General features: G+C 40.2%; 1 protein-coding gene across 2 annotated transcripts in view; it reads right to left on the minus strand.

Moving 5' to 3' along the window:
- The window catches only part of LOC110041946 (vacuolar protein sorting-associated protein 8 homolog), a 49,725-nt gene that overhangs the window by 14,421 nt on the left and 17,311 nt on the right, over window positions 1-17,993 (minus strand). For both annotated transcript variants that reach the window (XM_089296445.1, XM_089296446.1), the window contains exons 19-49: window positions 16,544-16,618; window positions 15,913-15,948; window positions 15,453-15,543; window positions 15,331-15,377; window positions 15,004-15,096; window positions 14,382-14,428; window positions 13,323-13,421; window positions 13,161-13,201; window positions 12,393-12,475; window positions 11,955-12,044; window positions 11,421-11,472; window positions 10,793-10,908; window positions 10,264-10,309; window positions 10,102-10,175; window positions 9,519-9,553; window positions 8,935-9,013; window positions 8,252-8,344; window positions 8,039-8,095; window positions 7,343-7,425; window positions 7,188-7,272; window positions 6,514-6,612; window positions 6,070-6,159; window positions 5,556-5,605; window positions 4,755-4,899; window positions 4,260-4,349; window positions 3,704-3,770; window positions 3,041-3,141; window positions 2,524-2,602; window positions 2,107-2,189; window positions 1,140-1,220; window positions 426-601 (exon numbers count right to left, since the gene is read on the minus strand). In XM_089296445.1, coding sequence (XP_089152571.1) covers window positions 426-601; window positions 1,140-1,220; window positions 2,107-2,189; window positions 2,524-2,602; window positions 3,041-3,141; window positions 3,704-3,770; window positions 4,260-4,349; window positions 4,755-4,899; window positions 5,556-5,605; window positions 6,070-6,159; window positions 6,514-6,612; window positions 7,188-7,272; window positions 7,343-7,425; window positions 8,039-8,095; window positions 8,252-8,344; window positions 8,935-9,013; window positions 9,519-9,553; window positions 10,102-10,175; window positions 10,264-10,309; window positions 10,793-10,908; window positions 11,421-11,472; window positions 11,955-12,044; window positions 12,393-12,475; window positions 13,161-13,201; window positions 13,323-13,421; window positions 14,382-14,428; window positions 15,004-15,096; window positions 15,331-15,377; window positions 15,453-15,543; window positions 15,913-15,948; window positions 16,544-16,618 — 2,483 coding nt within the window. The remainder of the gene's footprint in view (window positions 1-425; window positions 602-1,139; window positions 1,221-2,106; window positions 2,190-2,523; window positions 2,603-3,040; window positions 3,142-3,703; window positions 3,771-4,259; window positions 4,350-4,754; window positions 4,900-5,555; window positions 5,606-6,069; window positions 6,160-6,513; window positions 6,613-7,187; window positions 7,273-7,342; window positions 7,426-8,038; window positions 8,096-8,251; window positions 8,345-8,934; window positions 9,014-9,518; window positions 9,554-10,101; window positions 10,176-10,263; window positions 10,310-10,792; window positions 10,909-11,420; window positions 11,473-11,954; window positions 12,045-12,392; window positions 12,476-13,160; window positions 13,202-13,322; window positions 13,422-14,381; window positions 14,429-15,003; window positions 15,097-15,330; window positions 15,378-15,452; window positions 15,544-15,912; window positions 15,949-16,543; window positions 16,619-17,993) is intronic.

Genomic DNA, 17,993 nt, shown 5'->3' on the forward strand with positions numbered 1-17,993 from the left:
TTTTTGTTTGTTGTTCCAATCTCATGCTCGCCGTCGAAATGTACTGCAGTAGGCAGTACATTTCTTCAGAATATTTTTTCAGGAAAAATGTTACATAGAAACTCATTGCGAAGTTCATACTTTTCTCGAGCCATTCTCTGTGTTTTCTAGACTTGGTTTCATCAGCGAGTCTATACTTAACTCTCCGTAAAAGAAAAAGAACGAACTTACACTTCACTGACAAAAAAACTAGTTAAAACATGAAAAAAATAGCAAACATGTTTCAAGACAGTCTTCTTCATTTTCCACGCTCTTTTTAAGTCTCGAAAGTTAGTTAAATACAAGATTTTCAAAGGTTTGCCAGACCTTTACTCTCTGTGTAAACCTTCATTTAACAACGGAATCTCGGGTATACAAGAAACAAGTTACACCACGTATCATCTTACCTGAATAGTATGAGGTCATCACGTTGACCGCTGACAGGTTCGTCGGTGAAGAGTCTATGACAGATGGCGCACCGGGAAGACTTGGGTGCAAATCCAAGATTGGTTTGATTTTTAAGATGGCTGAGCGAAGAGTGCAGATCGCTCGCCAGTAATTTGTTGGTCGTTTTTAAGAGGGTCTGAAACAAAAGAAGTTAGAGTTGCGAGTTAATTTTAAATAAACTAAGAATTTGTGTGACGCGCAATGCGATAGTTACGGCTAAATTAGCGTAAAAGTCTGCATACGAGCCAAGTGGCCCATCAGGCCGGAGCTTATTCCGGTTTCTGTAGCAAGGAGCGACTATGAGTATTTCTACTCCACCCTGGATGGGATGCTAGTCCATCGCAGGGTCACCCCTCCAGCATTAAAATCGCCGGTACCCATTTATACACCTGGGTGGAGAGAGGTAATGCGAGAGTAAAGTGTCTTACCCAAGAACACAACACAATGTTCCCGGCCAGGACTCTAACCCGGACCACTCGATGAGACGCCATGACGCCATGACGCCTCCCACACAACGGCTAAATTAAGAGGATTAAGATAGATGCTGCTACTGAAGCTGCTAAACATAGATAGTGTCCAGTGTCATCGTCAGAGTAAGGACAGCTCCGAATTTAAGAACTGTTGCTAGTGACTGACGTTGTGATAAGGAACTGTAAGTAATCAAATACACTTACGGATTCATAGCTGTAGGTGTCTAACATTCCCAAAATAAGTTCCTTGATTTCACCAAATTTACCAGTGCTGTATGTGGGATCCTACATCGAGACAAAAAGAAAATGAACATAAGTCAACAGATAACCAAGGCTTCATCCCCACCACCCCGGAGGAATTTGAAAACAGAGGTATCACTCTGAAAACAAATCAAATGTTTTCTGTCGGAGGAATTTAAAAACACAGCAATCACCAGTTATTTCAGATTTTATTTTAGATTTTATTTTAGAAAACTTGGTCAGGGAAATCACATGATTATCGCGATCCCATCGTTTCCGTAATGTTTTCCGTCCACACGAAAACGAAAAGCCAGCGTTTACATATTCTTCCGGTTTAAAGAGCGTTTTCGAAAAGCCCCGTTTTCGTGATGGATTAGTGCCTAACCGTAGAAATAAAGCTGCCTTTCAAAATTCCTAAAGCGTAGTGTGGACGGGGCATGAGTTGTAAAATAATAAACAGAAATGGTGCAGGGTTGACGAATCCGCAGAATGGTTGAAGTCCATACGGGGACTGCATCAAGGGCCGCATTTCCCGGGAAATGCTTGGCTCTTGGTCATTGCGCACGGAACAAGAACAGAGAGTGCTGCATACCATCCGAGCCGACCTGACTTTGTCAATAGGCAGGGGTGTCAATAAGGGCCGTAACCTGTAACACCTGTTACGGCTGAGTATGTTTGTTGGATCCTTGATGTCACAGGGAAACTGCACTATAGTTGATACAATTCACTCAAAAGGTAACTAGCTTGTTACAGGTGTAAAGATCAAGGCTACAAGTGAATCAAGACTTAATTACTGCTCTGAATAGGTATTTGAAAGTACTACCTTCTTGAACTTATGAAAAAGTCATGGCCAATATATATAATAAAGCAGAGAACACACAACGGAGATTAAACAAGATTAAAAAGTTGAACAATAAAACTGTACACCAACCTGCATTATTTTCTGTAGAATGGCCGGTAACGAAATGTATCCCATCATGCTGTTCAGAACGTGTCTTGTTTGATCCTTGAAAGCTGTAGCCATTGGGTAAAAAAAAGAAAGCAATTAAACATGGTAAAATAGACAACCATGAGAACCCTCCGACGCAGAAGCTGCGTGAATCAAGTAAGTTGCGAGACTCAAGTAATGCGTGTCGTGACGCAAGCATCAGAAGTGGAAGCTTTCACAAAGCCTAATGCTCTGCGTGACTAATTTACTGTCACGTGATTCACGCAAATGTCTGCAGAGGAAGATGTCGTCTGGATGCTGTCGAATTCACGTGACTCCGCCCTGGCCGTGACCATCACTCAAATATGTATGTAAAGGGAATTTAAAGACTATGGAGAAGATATTCTCCTCTTTACTCGCCTAGAAAATAAGCGCTTGTTGTATCCTTGCACTTCCTTTGAGGCGCCATGACAGTTTCAAGGAGGGGAAACCACAAAGCCTGGAAAGAGAAATGAAATTAATGAACTTTTACTTAATAATCTAGAAACACGGGTCAACGCTAACCGAATTTATCACAGCGTCCACGAGACAACACTATATACACATCAAAAAACTACACATTCTAGTTCACCCTGGTGGTTTGTTTACCTTTATGAACTTCCATTTGAGAACTGAAACACTAACCTCTTACTAACCGAGCGCGTGGGCCGTACTGAGGAATATTGGCCCGAGGTGGCAGCACGGACCGAGCGCAGCAAGGTCCGTACAAAAACGACCGACCGAGGGCCAATATTCCCCGGTACAGCTCGAGCAAGTTGGTTAGTAATCTGGAAACTGCTGTATCTAATCACTTATTTGTTAATTAATTATTTTGCCTTCTTCCTGCAAAGAAAATAACTGTGAGATAAAGTTTTAAGAAATAAGAGTCAAATGTTACCTCTCTGTCCGCTTCTTCAAGCCTCCCTGAGTTTCTTTGGCACAAAGGGATTATAACTCCTAACAGGACGGCCTCGACGTTTGCCGTGAGTTTTCTGATTTCTACAAGATAAGCATCGAATTTCAAGTTACTGCATGCCTTGCATAAAATTGCATGGGTAATCAAATAGTAGCAAATGAAATTAGGAAATAATTGTATGTGCATTGTATCACAACAAACGTGTTTTCCTTTCCTTCGGAGTAAAACAATCTTTGGCCCCGCTCACACTCCGCCGGAGAAATTTGAAAATGATGTTTTCACTCTGAAAACGCACATGTTTCCGCCGGAGAAATTTGAAAACGCAACAATCACCGATCATTTTGGATTTGTGTTTTAGGAAACCTCGGTCAGGAAAATCACATGACTATCGTCACTTTATCGTTTTCCAAAAGCTCCGTTTTGAGAATGTTCTTCGTCCACGCTAAAACGCAAGGCCGGCGTTTTCAAATTCCTCCAGTTTGAAGAGCGTTTTTGAAAAGCTCTGTTTTCGTGACGCAGATTAGTGTGGACGGTAGGCCTAACCGTAGAAATAAACCTACGTTTTCAAATTTCTCGGGCGTAGTGTAGAAGGGGGCTTAAGGACCTTCACTAATCCAGGACAACATGGGGACACTTTGAACATACCGTTTTCTGGTGGAGATTCCTGTTTCTCGAAAACATCACAGAGAACTTTTACTTTAACCTTTAAGGTCTGCAGATAAATCAAAGTAAGCGCGTTACAACAACTTGGTGTTTTAAAATATGGCAAGATCATTCTTGTCTGTATACTTTTTTTTTATCAACGTCTGAAAACGCAACACACATTACGCAATTGAACTATCTCATGCGAAAGAATATTGCTAGGTACACATAAGTACATAATTATAAAAACCTGCAGTCAACTCAAATATTATCTTTCTACTGACTTAAAAATAAACGTGGAGTTTTCATGCCCATGAGAAGAAAAACACATTTTTAAAACCTGGCGTTTCCTTGAAACATGTAACGATTGAAATATCTTCGTTGCAGCACTCAAATGGTTTCCATTTCTTATTATCCAATCAAAAAATACGGGTACTCTAAGTGGTCATGTCAGCATGACACCGCATAAGGTGACGTCATGTTGCTTAGTAACACCACAGCTGAAACCCGCTGGCTAAGTGTGTTCTCGGGAAAGGAGTGATGGAGATGTTAATCTTACCTCTAAAAGAAGTTGGAAAGCTCCGTGAATATCTCCAGCTTTCTCCAAAAGGTACGCTGTAGCGTATGTGTTATTAAATTGGCGAACAATCTACAAAATAAGGAAGACGGCGGCTGTAAATAATCATCTTTGAGCTAACCACTGCGACCTGAAGCTCCTCAAGTAAATTACCAAGGCCTTTTACTGTCCTTGTTTAGACATTCGCCTTTGTTTTGTTTTTGTTTTTTTTTTCCACTGTCTTTCCACGGAGTTCGTTATAAGCCACCCAAAATTATTCGTAATTCTGATAATTAAAAAAATAAGTGTAAAAATAAAGTAAGCAAGGATACCGAGAGTGTCCGAAAGTGTCCGAGAGAGCTCGAGAGCGTACGAAAGTGTCCGAGAATGAACTTAAATCTTATAAACACAGATAAAAAAGTATGTTAAGTTATTGAACTCCGGCCCTATCCCCCACTCCGGGGCAAGGAACTAAGAAAGTCATTAAACTGTCCATACCGCAAGTGTTTCCTCCAGTCTGTAATTTTCTGTGTTCCTCAAGTAACTGTGCACCAAGTCAGGCTGGTATTTACACATCAACTCGATGTATTTCTCATGTACTTCTGCATCGGGCGTGTCCTCTGGGCGGGTGCTTGTGGATGACCTAACATACAACAGTAAAAGTTTCTACCTTCAATTAATCGATTGTGTTGTGCCCGGGGAATCACCATAAGAGGAACTACTACTAGCAAGCATTACAAATAATGCGATGCAATGTTCAGCCACGCAATATTGGTACCAGACAAGCTGGAAACTAGACAGTGTTAGAGAATTATCTCTGCAGTATTAACGCGTATTGAAAATAACCCAGAGACTTTCATTTCTAAGCGATACGCCTAACAATAGAAATTGGGCACCACAAGAAGCAAGAAACAACAATTATTATAATTTTAATCATAGCATGAGCTACTGAACTACGAAGACAGACGGGAGCACGTCGATAGCAATGAAAGTGGATATTGCTGAGTTTTATCTGCTTAATAAACCACGCTGACTGTTCGAGTAGAGCATATTTTCTACACTTGTGATTGGCCACATTCTCGGTGGTAAAAGAAATACCACTTTGGAAGTCTTTAAAGGTCCAAGATCTTCCGGGATTCAATGAAGCATCTCCTCCACTCCCCCTCAGTGTGTGTGGTTCTCGACCACACACAACCCTAACAAACCCAACCCCTGCCGGACTACCCCGCAGCTCTAAAGCTAAACTTCCTGAACAAAGTCAAACCAAACTATGGAGACAAAAGAAAGTCTTAAGCTTACTTATTATCGAACACGCCTTTCAGGAACTCGTACTGCACCGTGGCTTGGCCCTGGGAGGATACAGAAACAAATTTAGAGGGGAAGATAAGAGGGCAAAGAACTCTGCTACAAGAGATAACTGTTAGGTATCGTGGATGGCAGCGAAAAATGCATACAATCAGGTAGAAAGTAGCTGGCATTTTAAATATTTTTTGTCAAATTAAAAAAAAAAAAAATCTGACCAAAACGTTACAGCAACAAACTTTCGAGTTATCACAAGAGAGCAACCTTAACCAAGCATTTCTCAGTTCAAAACAAGACTAGCCTGGTAGTCCTAGCCCTAATGATAGTTGCAAAAAAAAACTGTTTTGGGGCAACACAGACTTAGATCTAGCACAAACGAGGATACTAACAACACGAAAGGTTTTTACGGGCCAAGCTAACATTTGCCAATCTTTTTCACGGATACAATAGAACAATCTTGTTCGGTTGGTACAACCGGCTTCTTGTATCCGTGATTCCAACACATCCTTACCTCGAGTTGGCGAATGACAATTGTCAGAATATCTGGAAATTCCGTGAGAATCATGTGAGCAGTCTTTCCACAGTCAATGGATAGAAAGCTCTGAAAGTGAAAATTTAAAACATTACAAATGAGTTATGTTGCGTATTATGCTGTACAAGGTGGTTCTAACTTTTAAGTCTGTGGATGAAGCCTTAGTGTGTGACCATTCAAATAAAAACTGTTGAGCAGTACTTTCATGTTGTACCGTTTGTTATGCTGTACAAGGTGGTTCTAACTTTTACGTTAGTGGATGAAACCCTAGTGTGTGACCATTCAAAGGAAAGCTGTTGAGCAGTACATTGATGTGGTGGTATGAATATAAAGAGGATCGCGACCAATATAATTATTGTAGCATAAAACGTTATCTTGCTAAGTGTCTATAGGGTTTTTCGTATCGTCATTGACATAACCAACCTGTAAACTATTAAGCGCGGCTTCCTTCAGTTCCTCCCTCTCCAGATCGGTGTAAACGTCTTCCGTCATCACATCATGGACATAAGTGAACACTTGGTGCTGTAAAAGAGGAGGAGTTTGTTAGTTTTGCGGTATACCAGATATTATTTCTGTAGAGAATAACTTGGAAGGTACCATTCCTCTACAAAGGGCTTAACAAGGACTGCTGATCCAAAGTCTAACGAGTAGGCCAACCAGCAATATTGGTCATCTTCAGCCCCTCAAGAGAGATCAACTGCTAGTTTCTCTTTACAATATGAATATATTTCCAAGCAGAAAAGTTATGAGAACAAAGAAACTCATCAATTACCCCACGTCGTCTCGATGCACTACCAAATTCTGAGAACTAATAACATTACCGGTGTTAAGTCACGATCTGTACACCTTGAATTTTTCGAGTTCGTCGTTTGTAATCCATTTGAACCTTCTCCATCCTTTACTATCCTTGTTCCTTTATGGTTTATTGTTATCTCTTTGGTGTTTTTCCTTCTTAGTAAACTATTATTTTCAGGTTTCCTTCCATTTAAAGGTAATTTTGTACGTGACCAAAATAACTCAAAATACATCCACTGAGTCCCTTTAAGAAACGTTCGACAATCAGTCAAATTAATACGTCAAAGATCGTCAGTGCCTACCTCTCTGTGGGAATCCCTGAAGTAACAAGACAGAACCTTGGAGAATTGGCGTTTTCTTTCGTACAGCATTTCACACACTCGGTAGCTGAAACAAACGACAGCAATGAGCCAGAGATCCAAGGTGAACTGCACAGAAAGCATCGACGAATACTTACAACTTAGCATTTTCGGCAAGGACCAGAATTCTGGCGTCGTCAAACTGTTTCAGTCCTCCTGCATTCCAGAGCTCCAGCAAGGCCTGAAGAACAGAGTGAGATAAAAGACCACCATTGTTAGAGTCTGTTTAACGCCTTGTGTCAATGTGATGTAAATGTTGATTGTAGTGTAAAGGAGCTTAGCCGAGAGCAACGAAGGCGGCGTGGTCGGATGTTTTACATGGCTGGCCTTGAAACTAGTGGTTTTTGGTTCAAATTCAGCTCAACCTGCTATGAACAGGATGTGTCCTTGGCTGCCCCGTACGAAGTGGGTTCAACTCCTTGGTCACTCTTTGTAAATAACCGGTCAGCCTCTAATCAGTTACCCTGCGAACAGTTATTTCTCCTACGGCGAACGAGGGTACCCCTGCCCGCAGGTACCCATCAGTTGGTATTTTCAATAAGTTAATACTCATTTTTTTTTTTTTTTTTTTTTACACTTTATTTCATTTGCTTCCGTATTTTTCACTTGTCAGTTATACCTCGCCACCTAGCGACAAACAAAGCTAATTAAGTATGGCCTTACTCCTAAATCTAAGCTTTAAAAAAAAAGCCAGATCAGCAAGGCATATTGAGAATTACATTACAGAGCTTACCAACGTACACTTAATTACTGGTAGCGCGAGAAACAGTTGAATTCCAGCTGTAGAACAATACCTGTTGTCTTTCCTCGTGTCTGGAATCGTCATCAGGATTTGCCAGATATTCAAGAACCTATAAAGAAGCAACACTTAAGTCAAAGACAGTTAATTTCTTCATGCAAATCAATACTTAGTCAAGCAGACTGATGACAAGACTCAAGGAGCCAACAGTTACAGTTTTGACGAAATGTTTCATCTTCTTTCCCACTTAGATTTATGATTCACTTACCTGTTCGAACAACACTTTGTTTACTTCTATTCTATTCTCGTGTTTAGCCATCTGTCGTGCTAGAAAGGTGAACAACGATCCAACTTGGCTTGGCTGCGTGTACAATCAAAGAGAAGATAAAATTTAATAAGCAAAGAAAAAACATTAAGAGCTCTGGACATGATGCGATCTTTATTGAGTTCGGAGAATTTTAATCTCGTCATTAGCAAAACGATATCGAGAATGAAAGTTAGTCAGGCAAAGGTTTATAGTACATTTATCCTTACAAAAGCCTACGTCAGACCCGTACCCATACAGTCGGAGCTTATCCTTGTTTCTGTCGCATGAAGCGACTAAGAGTATTTATACTCCCCCCCCACCCCCTCTGGATGGAATGCTAGTCTATCACAGGGTTCCCCCGGAATTAGATTCCCCAGTACCCATACGTGTATTAGTATATACTCCTGGGTGGAGAGAAGCACTTTGAGGGTAACGTGTCTTGCCCAAGAACACAACACAATGTCCCCGGTCAGGGCTCAAACCCAGACCGCTCGAACTGGAGTCCAGTACATTTACCATTTGGCCACCGCGCCTCCACTGGCACCTTGTGGCACTGCGATAAAAATTACTATAAATATATGTTTTGTTTTGTTTTGTTTTGTTTTGTTTTTGTTTTTGTTTTTTTTAGCTACAAGCACACGTACTGTAAATCCTGTATCTTGCACCATAACGTCAAGAAGAACATTTACAAGGAACTGCCTCCGTGTGACACCTGTAGGGCCACTGCAAATACAAGTGGGATAGCACTTGGTGAGTACCATGAATATATTGTGACGAGCTAAGTCACGCAATCTTAAAATAAACCACCATAAGCGCAACGCTTCGTGACAATACTGGCTTCACTGAAAAGTTAAATAATCTCACCACACTATTGCTATGAAAATCACCGTGATGAACTTTCGCCTTTGTCACGCAGTTTGATAGAAAATCAGCTGTAAGTGCGTGACAGCGCTAAAATCACGGATGAATCAAGTAACCTTGTTTAGTGCTACGCTATGACAACCGTTTACGTAGACTTCTGTTATAAAAAGATAAATAGTTGAATACTCGATAAAAGCATGAAGTAAGTTGAAGACAAACTAAATTACCAAAAGCAAATAAGTGTTTTACTCCATATGATCAACAAAGTCTACCAGATACGAATAAACATGGTGCATGATGTCAATAACACTTCTATTTGCCTCATGGTTCTATCTACGATTACTAAATGGTCATCTAAACAACTTACTCAAAACCGTCATCAAAATCTTTCCGCTCAAAAGCCTGTGATGAAATACAAATACAAGTTGATTTAGAAGAATCCTGTATACATACATTAATAAGTTTTTGTTATAAATAGTTTTTTAATTAAGTTTGTAGCAGGTCCCCACCAGCCTTTAGGTTGCCTCAAACCAACCTGCCTCAACAAAAAGTATATGTATGTATGCATGTATATCCTATTTGAATACCAGGTATGCTGAGTTCAAGCGAGCGAATCACCTGAAAACAGCTAACAGTAGCTGTTGGTTGTATAGAATAGTTGTTTCACCTGATGTAAGGGGTGATTGAAGGCTAAAGGCAAACATCAAACAAGTTTACTGCCAGAAGCTGCCAGTAAGATTCAAAAGGTTCATTAAAATTATACTGACCAAGCAAAAGGATTAGCAAGAAGAACAGGTGATCAGGTGATTTCGATTTTGCAATAGCCTATTCAAAGGTAAAAAAATTCTACAAGCCAGTGGGGTAAAATGTCAGACTCATACTTTGAACTGTTAACTCAGAAATGAACGAGAAAACCGTTTCAAACTGTTAGCTACAAACATGTTGCTTACCATTGAAAGAACATTCAAGAACTCTTGAGTGTCAAATTGTAGAAGGACCCTCAAACGTGGATATGAAAGTTCACCTAAAATGGGCACATAAAAAAGAATAATTTGAGATCTAGACTGACAATTATCGCTACATTTTGAACAGAAAAGAAGAGCCTCGCTTACTTTCAAACCCGTCTTTAGTGTTTTGAGTCGCTATGCAGTTGAACACCTAAAGAACAAAAGTAAAACAACATTCTTAGAATGAGACATAATCCATCAAATATTTTCACTTGCAAGTGACTGGTCTAAACGTGTCACGTGAATTGCGCGTCACAAGTCACGTGAATACGCTCAGAGTTTCCATCGAGCTTCGCTATCGGAAACAGTTCGCATCTCGGAACAGATAATGTCTGGGGACAGATCGGGTAGCTATGCGACACAATTAAGGTATTTTATGGAATTTTACATCTTTTTCACCCCTGTTTCGCCATGTTTCAGCTGAAACACTCGAGCTTGGTTGCATCTGTATTGAGCAACAATTTCATTCAAGTAGTGGGGCTTACTTTTTGACAACATAGTCATCTGCAGTTCTCTCACCTTTCGGGCGATCGGTTTCGAAACACCTTTTGATACGTTACACAAAGTATCTTTACCTTTATGATATTCTGGTTATTTTTGATCGAGGAATTAAAATTGGGAACAAAAACTCTACCTCTTTCTTAACGTCCTGTGCGTAATCCTCTGGGATTGTACCTATAGGGTAGGCCTGTCCGGCGAGACAACAGCTGATGTATACCAACAGTTTGTTTCCCAAAGACAGATCTGAATCTATGAACAAAAACATGGCACACCATCAGATGATGAACTCAAAACCCGAATCTGACTCCAAGGCGTCAAAATTTCCAATCTCCCCAGTCTTCGGTGGCAAAAATTGGAGCCACATGTGCAAACACGGCACACCATCAGTTGATGAACTCAAAACCCGAATGTCATTCTAAGACGCCAAAATGTCCAATCTCATTAGTCTTTGGCCAGGTGGCAAAAAATTGGAGGCAACAGGAGTTCCTAAGGTTAATAATCCAAGCACGTCCTTGTCCTTAAGAATGTTGCAACTTTATTATAATCGTTGTCCCGCAATTTGTGGTTACTTTTGCCCTTGTTATTGTTGTTTTTTTCCTTGTTGTTGTTGTTGTTGTTGTTGTTGTTGCTGTTGTTACAGTTGTTGTTTTTGTTTGTTGATGTTCGAGCTGTTGTTGCCACTGTTGCTTTTACTATAATTGTTATTGTTTGTTCTTTTATTGATAACCTTATCTTTATAATTGGTTATCGTTTCGACTTACCTAAAAATGGTGTCCTAGATTGCCCTGTACTTTTCAAAACATTGATAAGTTCCTGTTGAAGATTAATTTAAAAATTTGAATAGTTATCTCTGGTATCGAGTGTAACATAAGATTTGTATTGATTTTAGCAAGTTCAGTGCTCTGCCCGAAATCAAACATATCTCCGTCGCACGTAATTCTGAACTGACTAGGTGAAAACCAACTACCACTAACACGGTTTTACCTCTAGACAGCTGAGAAAACTTATACCATCAAACATTGTTTGTTGTTTAGTTTGTTTCCCCCAGGTGACAGATGCGGCCTGGCCAGGAAATTTTGAACTTGTCACAAAACGTGAAATCATGATCTTCGACTTAACTCAACAGCTTTTTGAAAAACGGCGCCAAATGTAGCACAATTCTTTCGAAGAATCTGTTAGAATTTGTTCATTTGCGCGTTTTAGAAGTCAATTTTAACGACTCCCGCTATACGAAACGGTTCATTTTAAGGTTGTAGTCAAAAGTTTCTACATTCTAAGAGTGCGCAATGTTTTACCTCTAGTGGTGTACAATAGTCTCGCATTCCCCTGTTGTAAACATAGAAAATGGCGTCATACAAGCCATGTGCCCAACATAGCTTTACCATCTGTTGGGAGATAAATTGATAATAGTCTTAAAAAAATCTTTCAGCGATTCACTGATGAGAGCAGTAATACTAATTAAGACCAAATGGAATCACAGAATTAATCACTGTCAAAGCAAACGTGGGATAATATAATCACAGCGCCAAGCCAGAAATGTCACTGTCCCGGCCTGCTGGAAGGGCGTACAACGCTATCCATTGGATCAATAATTATCCAGTGGATAGCGTGGTTTGTTTTGCTAACATTTACCCAATGGATGGCAATTTATCCGGTGGATAGCGTTATCTAATCTCTGAACAACTAGGCCTGTTGTGAGTCGTGTGGACGAGGCCTAAGCGTGCAATACGTACTTGATGAATATCTAGATTTGTCACATCAAGATGCATCAGGCAGGATTCAACTTCTTTGAGCTTGTCTTGCTGTTGATAATGTTCTGTGATAGAAATAGATGAATGAACTACGTTAGTTCGTATAGTGTGATCGTCTCGGTGAGTGCAGTTCTGAAAAGCACAGTTGTTGGTGACTGAGGTTTCGAAAACCTGAGCGGAAGTCATCTTCAGAGTCAAGTGAATAGTGTTTGTCAGTCGATGATGTTATAAGTCATTTGTCTGGTCCGTTGAAAGTGATTGATCAGTTTAGCCTTGACGTAAAGTCAAAATTGCCAACAGTCATTGGTCGTTCTAGTAAGTTTCTTGGTACAGTGTAACATACAAGTAACTGGACTACTTCTATGCACGGTCATAGCTAAACTGATCGATCAGTTTCAAGGGACCGGACCAGACCACCGACTGACAAACACTTGATTTTGAAGATGAATTCTGCTCAGGTTGCCGAAACGTCAGTCACCAGCGACAGTTCTATTCAGAACTACTCTCACCCAGACGATTACACTGTATGAACTATTTTTTCATTTGCTTTTCTTTTGAGTTGAGGTTTAAGCTTTTTGGTATTTATTCAGTTTTCTACCGTGTTGATAAGTAGTACGCATCAAAACGAATTCAACTCTTGGACTCAGCTGTCCTCTAGTTAGCTTCCAGTTCTATGTACGTTGATTTTTACAGCTATATTGTAATTACATCTATTTATCACTTGAATTATTCTTACTCAAAAGACATTACCTATGAACTCTTTCATCACAACTGGACTCAAAGACGTCAATCTAAAAACAAAGAAAACACGTAACTATTGCTAATTTCAGCATTACAAGGCAATGAAATAGTTGATTAGATTTACTTAACGCATTATTAACTTAAAACAGCAACCACAGTTACAAAACTTACTTGTCCGCTAAAATATGCGGTTCCAGGCTTTCTAGAAACACAATTTTCCCGACTGGATCTTCGCTGAACTTATCATATATTTCTCTAAATAAAAGGTCCCTGGAAATCCAAATGAGAGGACAGTATTTCAGTACAGCGGAACCGCACGTTGCGACTACCATGTTTATAACTCCACTTTGTTCGTCATTTTCTTGTCTTAAACACCCCTTCAAAACTGGCACAGTTCTACTGTCCGAAGGTGGTTGTATTAACGCGGTTTGACTGCTGTTGTTGTTAGAATGTTAAATATTGGATGTTTGTAGTGGTCGATGCCCTTAGCTACTAGGCATCGACCATCTAAACTGAAAGAAAGAAATAATTATTTCACATATACATAATAACTGACTGTAAAATTTTTCTTTCCTAAATACGATATCATTCCTGCTTATCTTTATCTACAAGCTCCAAACTTTAACATTTCATTGACGTGTTCATTCCGCTCATCCACTGTTCGCTATCACTCGTTTCTTCTTCCATTCGCTCCTACGTTCCCCCGTTCGTTCGTTCGTTCGCTCGTTCGTTAGTTCGTTCGTTTGTTCGTTCGTTCGCTCTTTCCTCCGTCCGTCCATCCGTCAGTTCGTCAGTCCTTTCATTTTCAAATTCATTCGTTTATTAATCCATTCGTACGTTCGCCTTCTTTATTTTTCGTTTGTTTGCTCTTTCATTCACTCCTTCGTTTGATCGCTCGTCCGCTCACTCCTTCGTTCTTCGTTTGTCCCTGCACTGACACGCTGGCTCGCTAGCACGCTGGCTCGTTCACCTCTTCACTAGTTCGTTGATTTGTTGGTTTGTTCATTCGTTTTTCGTACGTCCCTTGTCCGTGTCATTGCTCGTTCTTTTTTTTTTTTTTTTTTTTTCATTTGTTTCTTAGTTCACTTTCTAGTTCATTCAATGCAAGCCAGTCTTTAGAGGCATAACTGGTTCAGGTTTAAACCAGTTTGAGCGTAGCATGATAACCCAAATAGCGTAATTTACCCTATTTATCAAGGAAAAAAAACGCATTACTGATGTTTAACTTACATATTATTGATAGCAAGACTGTATTTTATAAAGATCGGAACCATCTCCTGGTAAAGAAACAGAAATCACGTATTTAGCAAGAAGTGGTATATACATTGAGACGTTCTGTTTCGTTAACCTACCAAATAAACTTTTAATTTGACAAAATCTTAACAGCTATCTACCCAATGCATCTAGGGTGTCAATCTAGACCCATAATTAACTAACCGAGGGATGTTACAACCATTAGTAAAACATCCCCCTGCCAGCCCAGTACAGGAGAAATCCTTAATGTAAACTTTCAAGGTATGTGCGGTGCAAAAGTGTATGGTTTTGCGCCTTTTTGGCCTCAAATAGCGTCTAGATTTTGACCGGTTTGGTCTGACATGGGAAATGTTTATAGCAATTGGGAACGACGTTTAGATGAAACTGGTTATTCCCAGTAAAATAGGGGAATCTAAAGCCCTCTCAGCTGTTTACGCAAATGAAAGCCATTTCTGGTTAGCTGAAGTCACCGTATTAGAGACGTGTTTTAGGGGTCTGAAATAGAGTATCGATTAAGACTTAAAGTCGTAACTGCTTTTTGACTGAATAAATCATGTAATGACAGCAATAAAACAAGTACTCAACTTAAACGGCTTACCTTGAAGTAAGTTCTGAGCTCTTCAGAATCTTTAGTTTTAGGACAGCTCACGAATACCGTGATATCTACATAGGCAAGCAGTAATTCCTCGATCTAGGGCGGGAAAAGAAAGAATCATTTGGTGTCGTCTGTAGTTATTGTTGCTGTTGTTGTTGTTGCTTCACTTTTTGTTGTTGCTGTTCTGTTGTTATCATTGTTGTTCTAGTTGTTGTTGTTATTGCTATTGCTGCTGCTGTTATTGTTATGCTATTTCTGTTTTTGTTGTCACATAAATGTACATTCCACGTTGAATGAAAAAAACACTTATATAACAATAAAAGTACCAACCTGAGCAGCAATTTCTACCATCCTCTGCTCTTTATTTCCAAGCAAACCTTAAACCAGAACAAAATTCACCAATTGGAAGGGAGAATGGAAAATTGAGCATTGAGCTGCTAGTGTGAACCCACCGATAACTGCCATGGCGGTCCCATCGTAAAAGGACAAAGCTAGTTCAAGAGCATCAAGGAAGTTATTCTGCCTCACAAACACTTCTATTCGCTGAAATGGGAAAACAAATAACAAAAATCAGGAAGTAATTGACCAAGTGCAGGGGCTGATATGGGAAATGTCCTGCGTAACATCCACAGAATGACAGTTTGGATGATGATTTAAAATTGTCCTCAGCTTTCAGCGTCAAACAGACGTCCAACTCAGAGTCATTTCAGTGGCTGAATGGTTATAAAATATATACATGTAGATGAATGTGCTTTCGAATCATTCTGAAATGGTACAGTGGGATAGACTAGAATTTGAAATAGAAATTTTCAATTTCAAATAGGCCATAAACACCATTGATCATGATCATTATGTATATATCGCAACACGGTAAGTACTTTTTATGGGAAGAGAGTTTTATTGGGCACTTACATCACGCCAGTTCCTTAATGTCAACACATGGACGGACTGAAATGAAGCACAAAATCAAACAACAAGCTAAGATATACATGTATCAAGTATCAAGTATCAAAGCCACCATTGATCAAGCACTCACTTCACCCCTCAAATATATCAGCTTCTTGAAGAGAAAAATCACGCCCAGTTGGCCCACTTATCGGAGGCTTAACTCCGCTTTCTGTCACTAGCATTAAAAAACGGGGAGTTCTACAACTGTCACACGGACCCAGATGGGAGTATCAGGTTATAAGGTTGCCTCCAACACTTTGCCAATAGGAGAGTCCTCGCTGAATTCATTTTGGCTTAGCATAATGGTGGCCTCATGGTTAGTGCGCTTAACTCCGGATCGAGCGGTCCGGGTTCGAGTCCTGGCCGGGGACATTGTGTTGTGTTCTTGGGCAAGACACGTTACTCTCACAGTGCCTCTCTCCACCCAGTGTAGAAATAGGTACCGGCGAGGTTAATGTTGGGTGCAACCCTGCGATGGACTAGCATCCCATCCAGGGGAGTAGAAATACGCCTAGTCGCTTCATGCTACAGAAACCGGGAAAAGTTCAGGCCTGAGGAACCACTTGGCTTTTATACAGACTTTACCTTTACTTACCTTAACTCCCAACAATAACTGTTGTCCATTGAAAACTGCCACTGTTTGGTAGCATGAATGTTCACTAGCGGCAACCTAAAGAGGGAATGCTTTCTAAGGCCCAGTTCATACGTCGCATTTCTGCCGTGTCGAATTCAATTCAATTAAGTGCGACAGAAATGCGACTGTGGATTCATACGTCGCACTTGTGTCGCACTTAATTCAGAATTTATACTGTCGGGTATGTCGGCAAGCGGAAAATGTTTTAAACGTAGAGTACTCAATATGGCGGACGAAAATACCGAGCGACGAAGGACTATAATTTTGTGAAAAATTGTCCGCCAATGGAACAAGAAGGAGAAGGCTGACAACAGAGCAGTATATGTTGCAATATGTTCAGGTTGCATTGGGTCGAGAATGACCAAGTTTCTTTTTTTTCTTTGGCGGGAAAACATTTACGCGTGCTCAAACATTAACATAATGTATGCATTAGACTCGACACGGCAGAAATTCGACGTCTGAATTGGTGTCGCATTTCTGTCGGATAATGCGACAGGACCAGTCGAACGTGCGGCAGAAATGCGGCAGCCGATTCAGACGTCGATTTCTGTCGAATTTAATTCATTGAATTGAATTCGACACGGCAGAAATGCAACGTATGAACGGGGCCTAAGATTAGGTATTCGCATCATACTAAACACCAAGAAAAGCACAAGCCTGGTTGAAATTAATATTCTTTTGGATTGCTTTTGCACATTGCTGTCATTATTTTGTACCCGCACATCCTTACACTTAAAGTGCACCTAACCCCAAAACTTTTTTTTCGCTAAAACGAATCTCCTTGTTATTTGAAATAGTTCTGCGAAAAAATTTTTGGATTCCGTTAAATCCTCGATTTTCTGTGCCCCGACGAAATCTCGAAAATAGCTCCAAAACACCGCCATTTTGTTTCACGACCGAGTTTGAGGAGAATGGGTCTAGCGGCTCTTGTGACGTCTACCCAGGAAGGTTGGATATCTCACGTCCTCTCATTTCCTTCAGGATGGTGCAATACACATTCGAAAAGTGCGCAGAAACGCCTTCCAGAGGTGCTATCGGCTGTTGCAGCAATATTCCAGATTTAAAGAAAGATATACTGTACAATTAATTGACGATGATCGGCTAATGGTGCAACAAAGACGTAAACGATGGTTGATTTTGTCGAACCGAAACAAGCGAACTGAATCTGTGAGAACCATTGAAGAACTCTCACTGGAATTTGTTCCGCAGACTTTCGAACGCTATTTTCATAAATTTTCTGCTTAAAGCTAACCAGCAATTTGTAGAAATACTACCTACAACCTATATCTTCCAATCCCGCAGTATTTATAACATACAAAGTTGTGTGATCCGATCATGACCAAGAAGCGTTATACTGATATGTAAATAGATCGCAACTGTACGCCGCTAACCAACACTTATTTCTCTTGCG

Source organism: Orbicella faveolata, unplaced genomic scaffold (genome assembly GCF_042242905.1).
Source record: "Orbicella faveolata isolate gen_17 unplaced genomic scaffold, um_ofav_v1 contig_27, whole genome shotgun sequence".
Taxonomy (NCBI): domain Eukaryota; kingdom Metazoa; phylum Cnidaria; class Anthozoa; order Scleractinia; family Merulinidae; genus Orbicella; species Orbicella faveolata.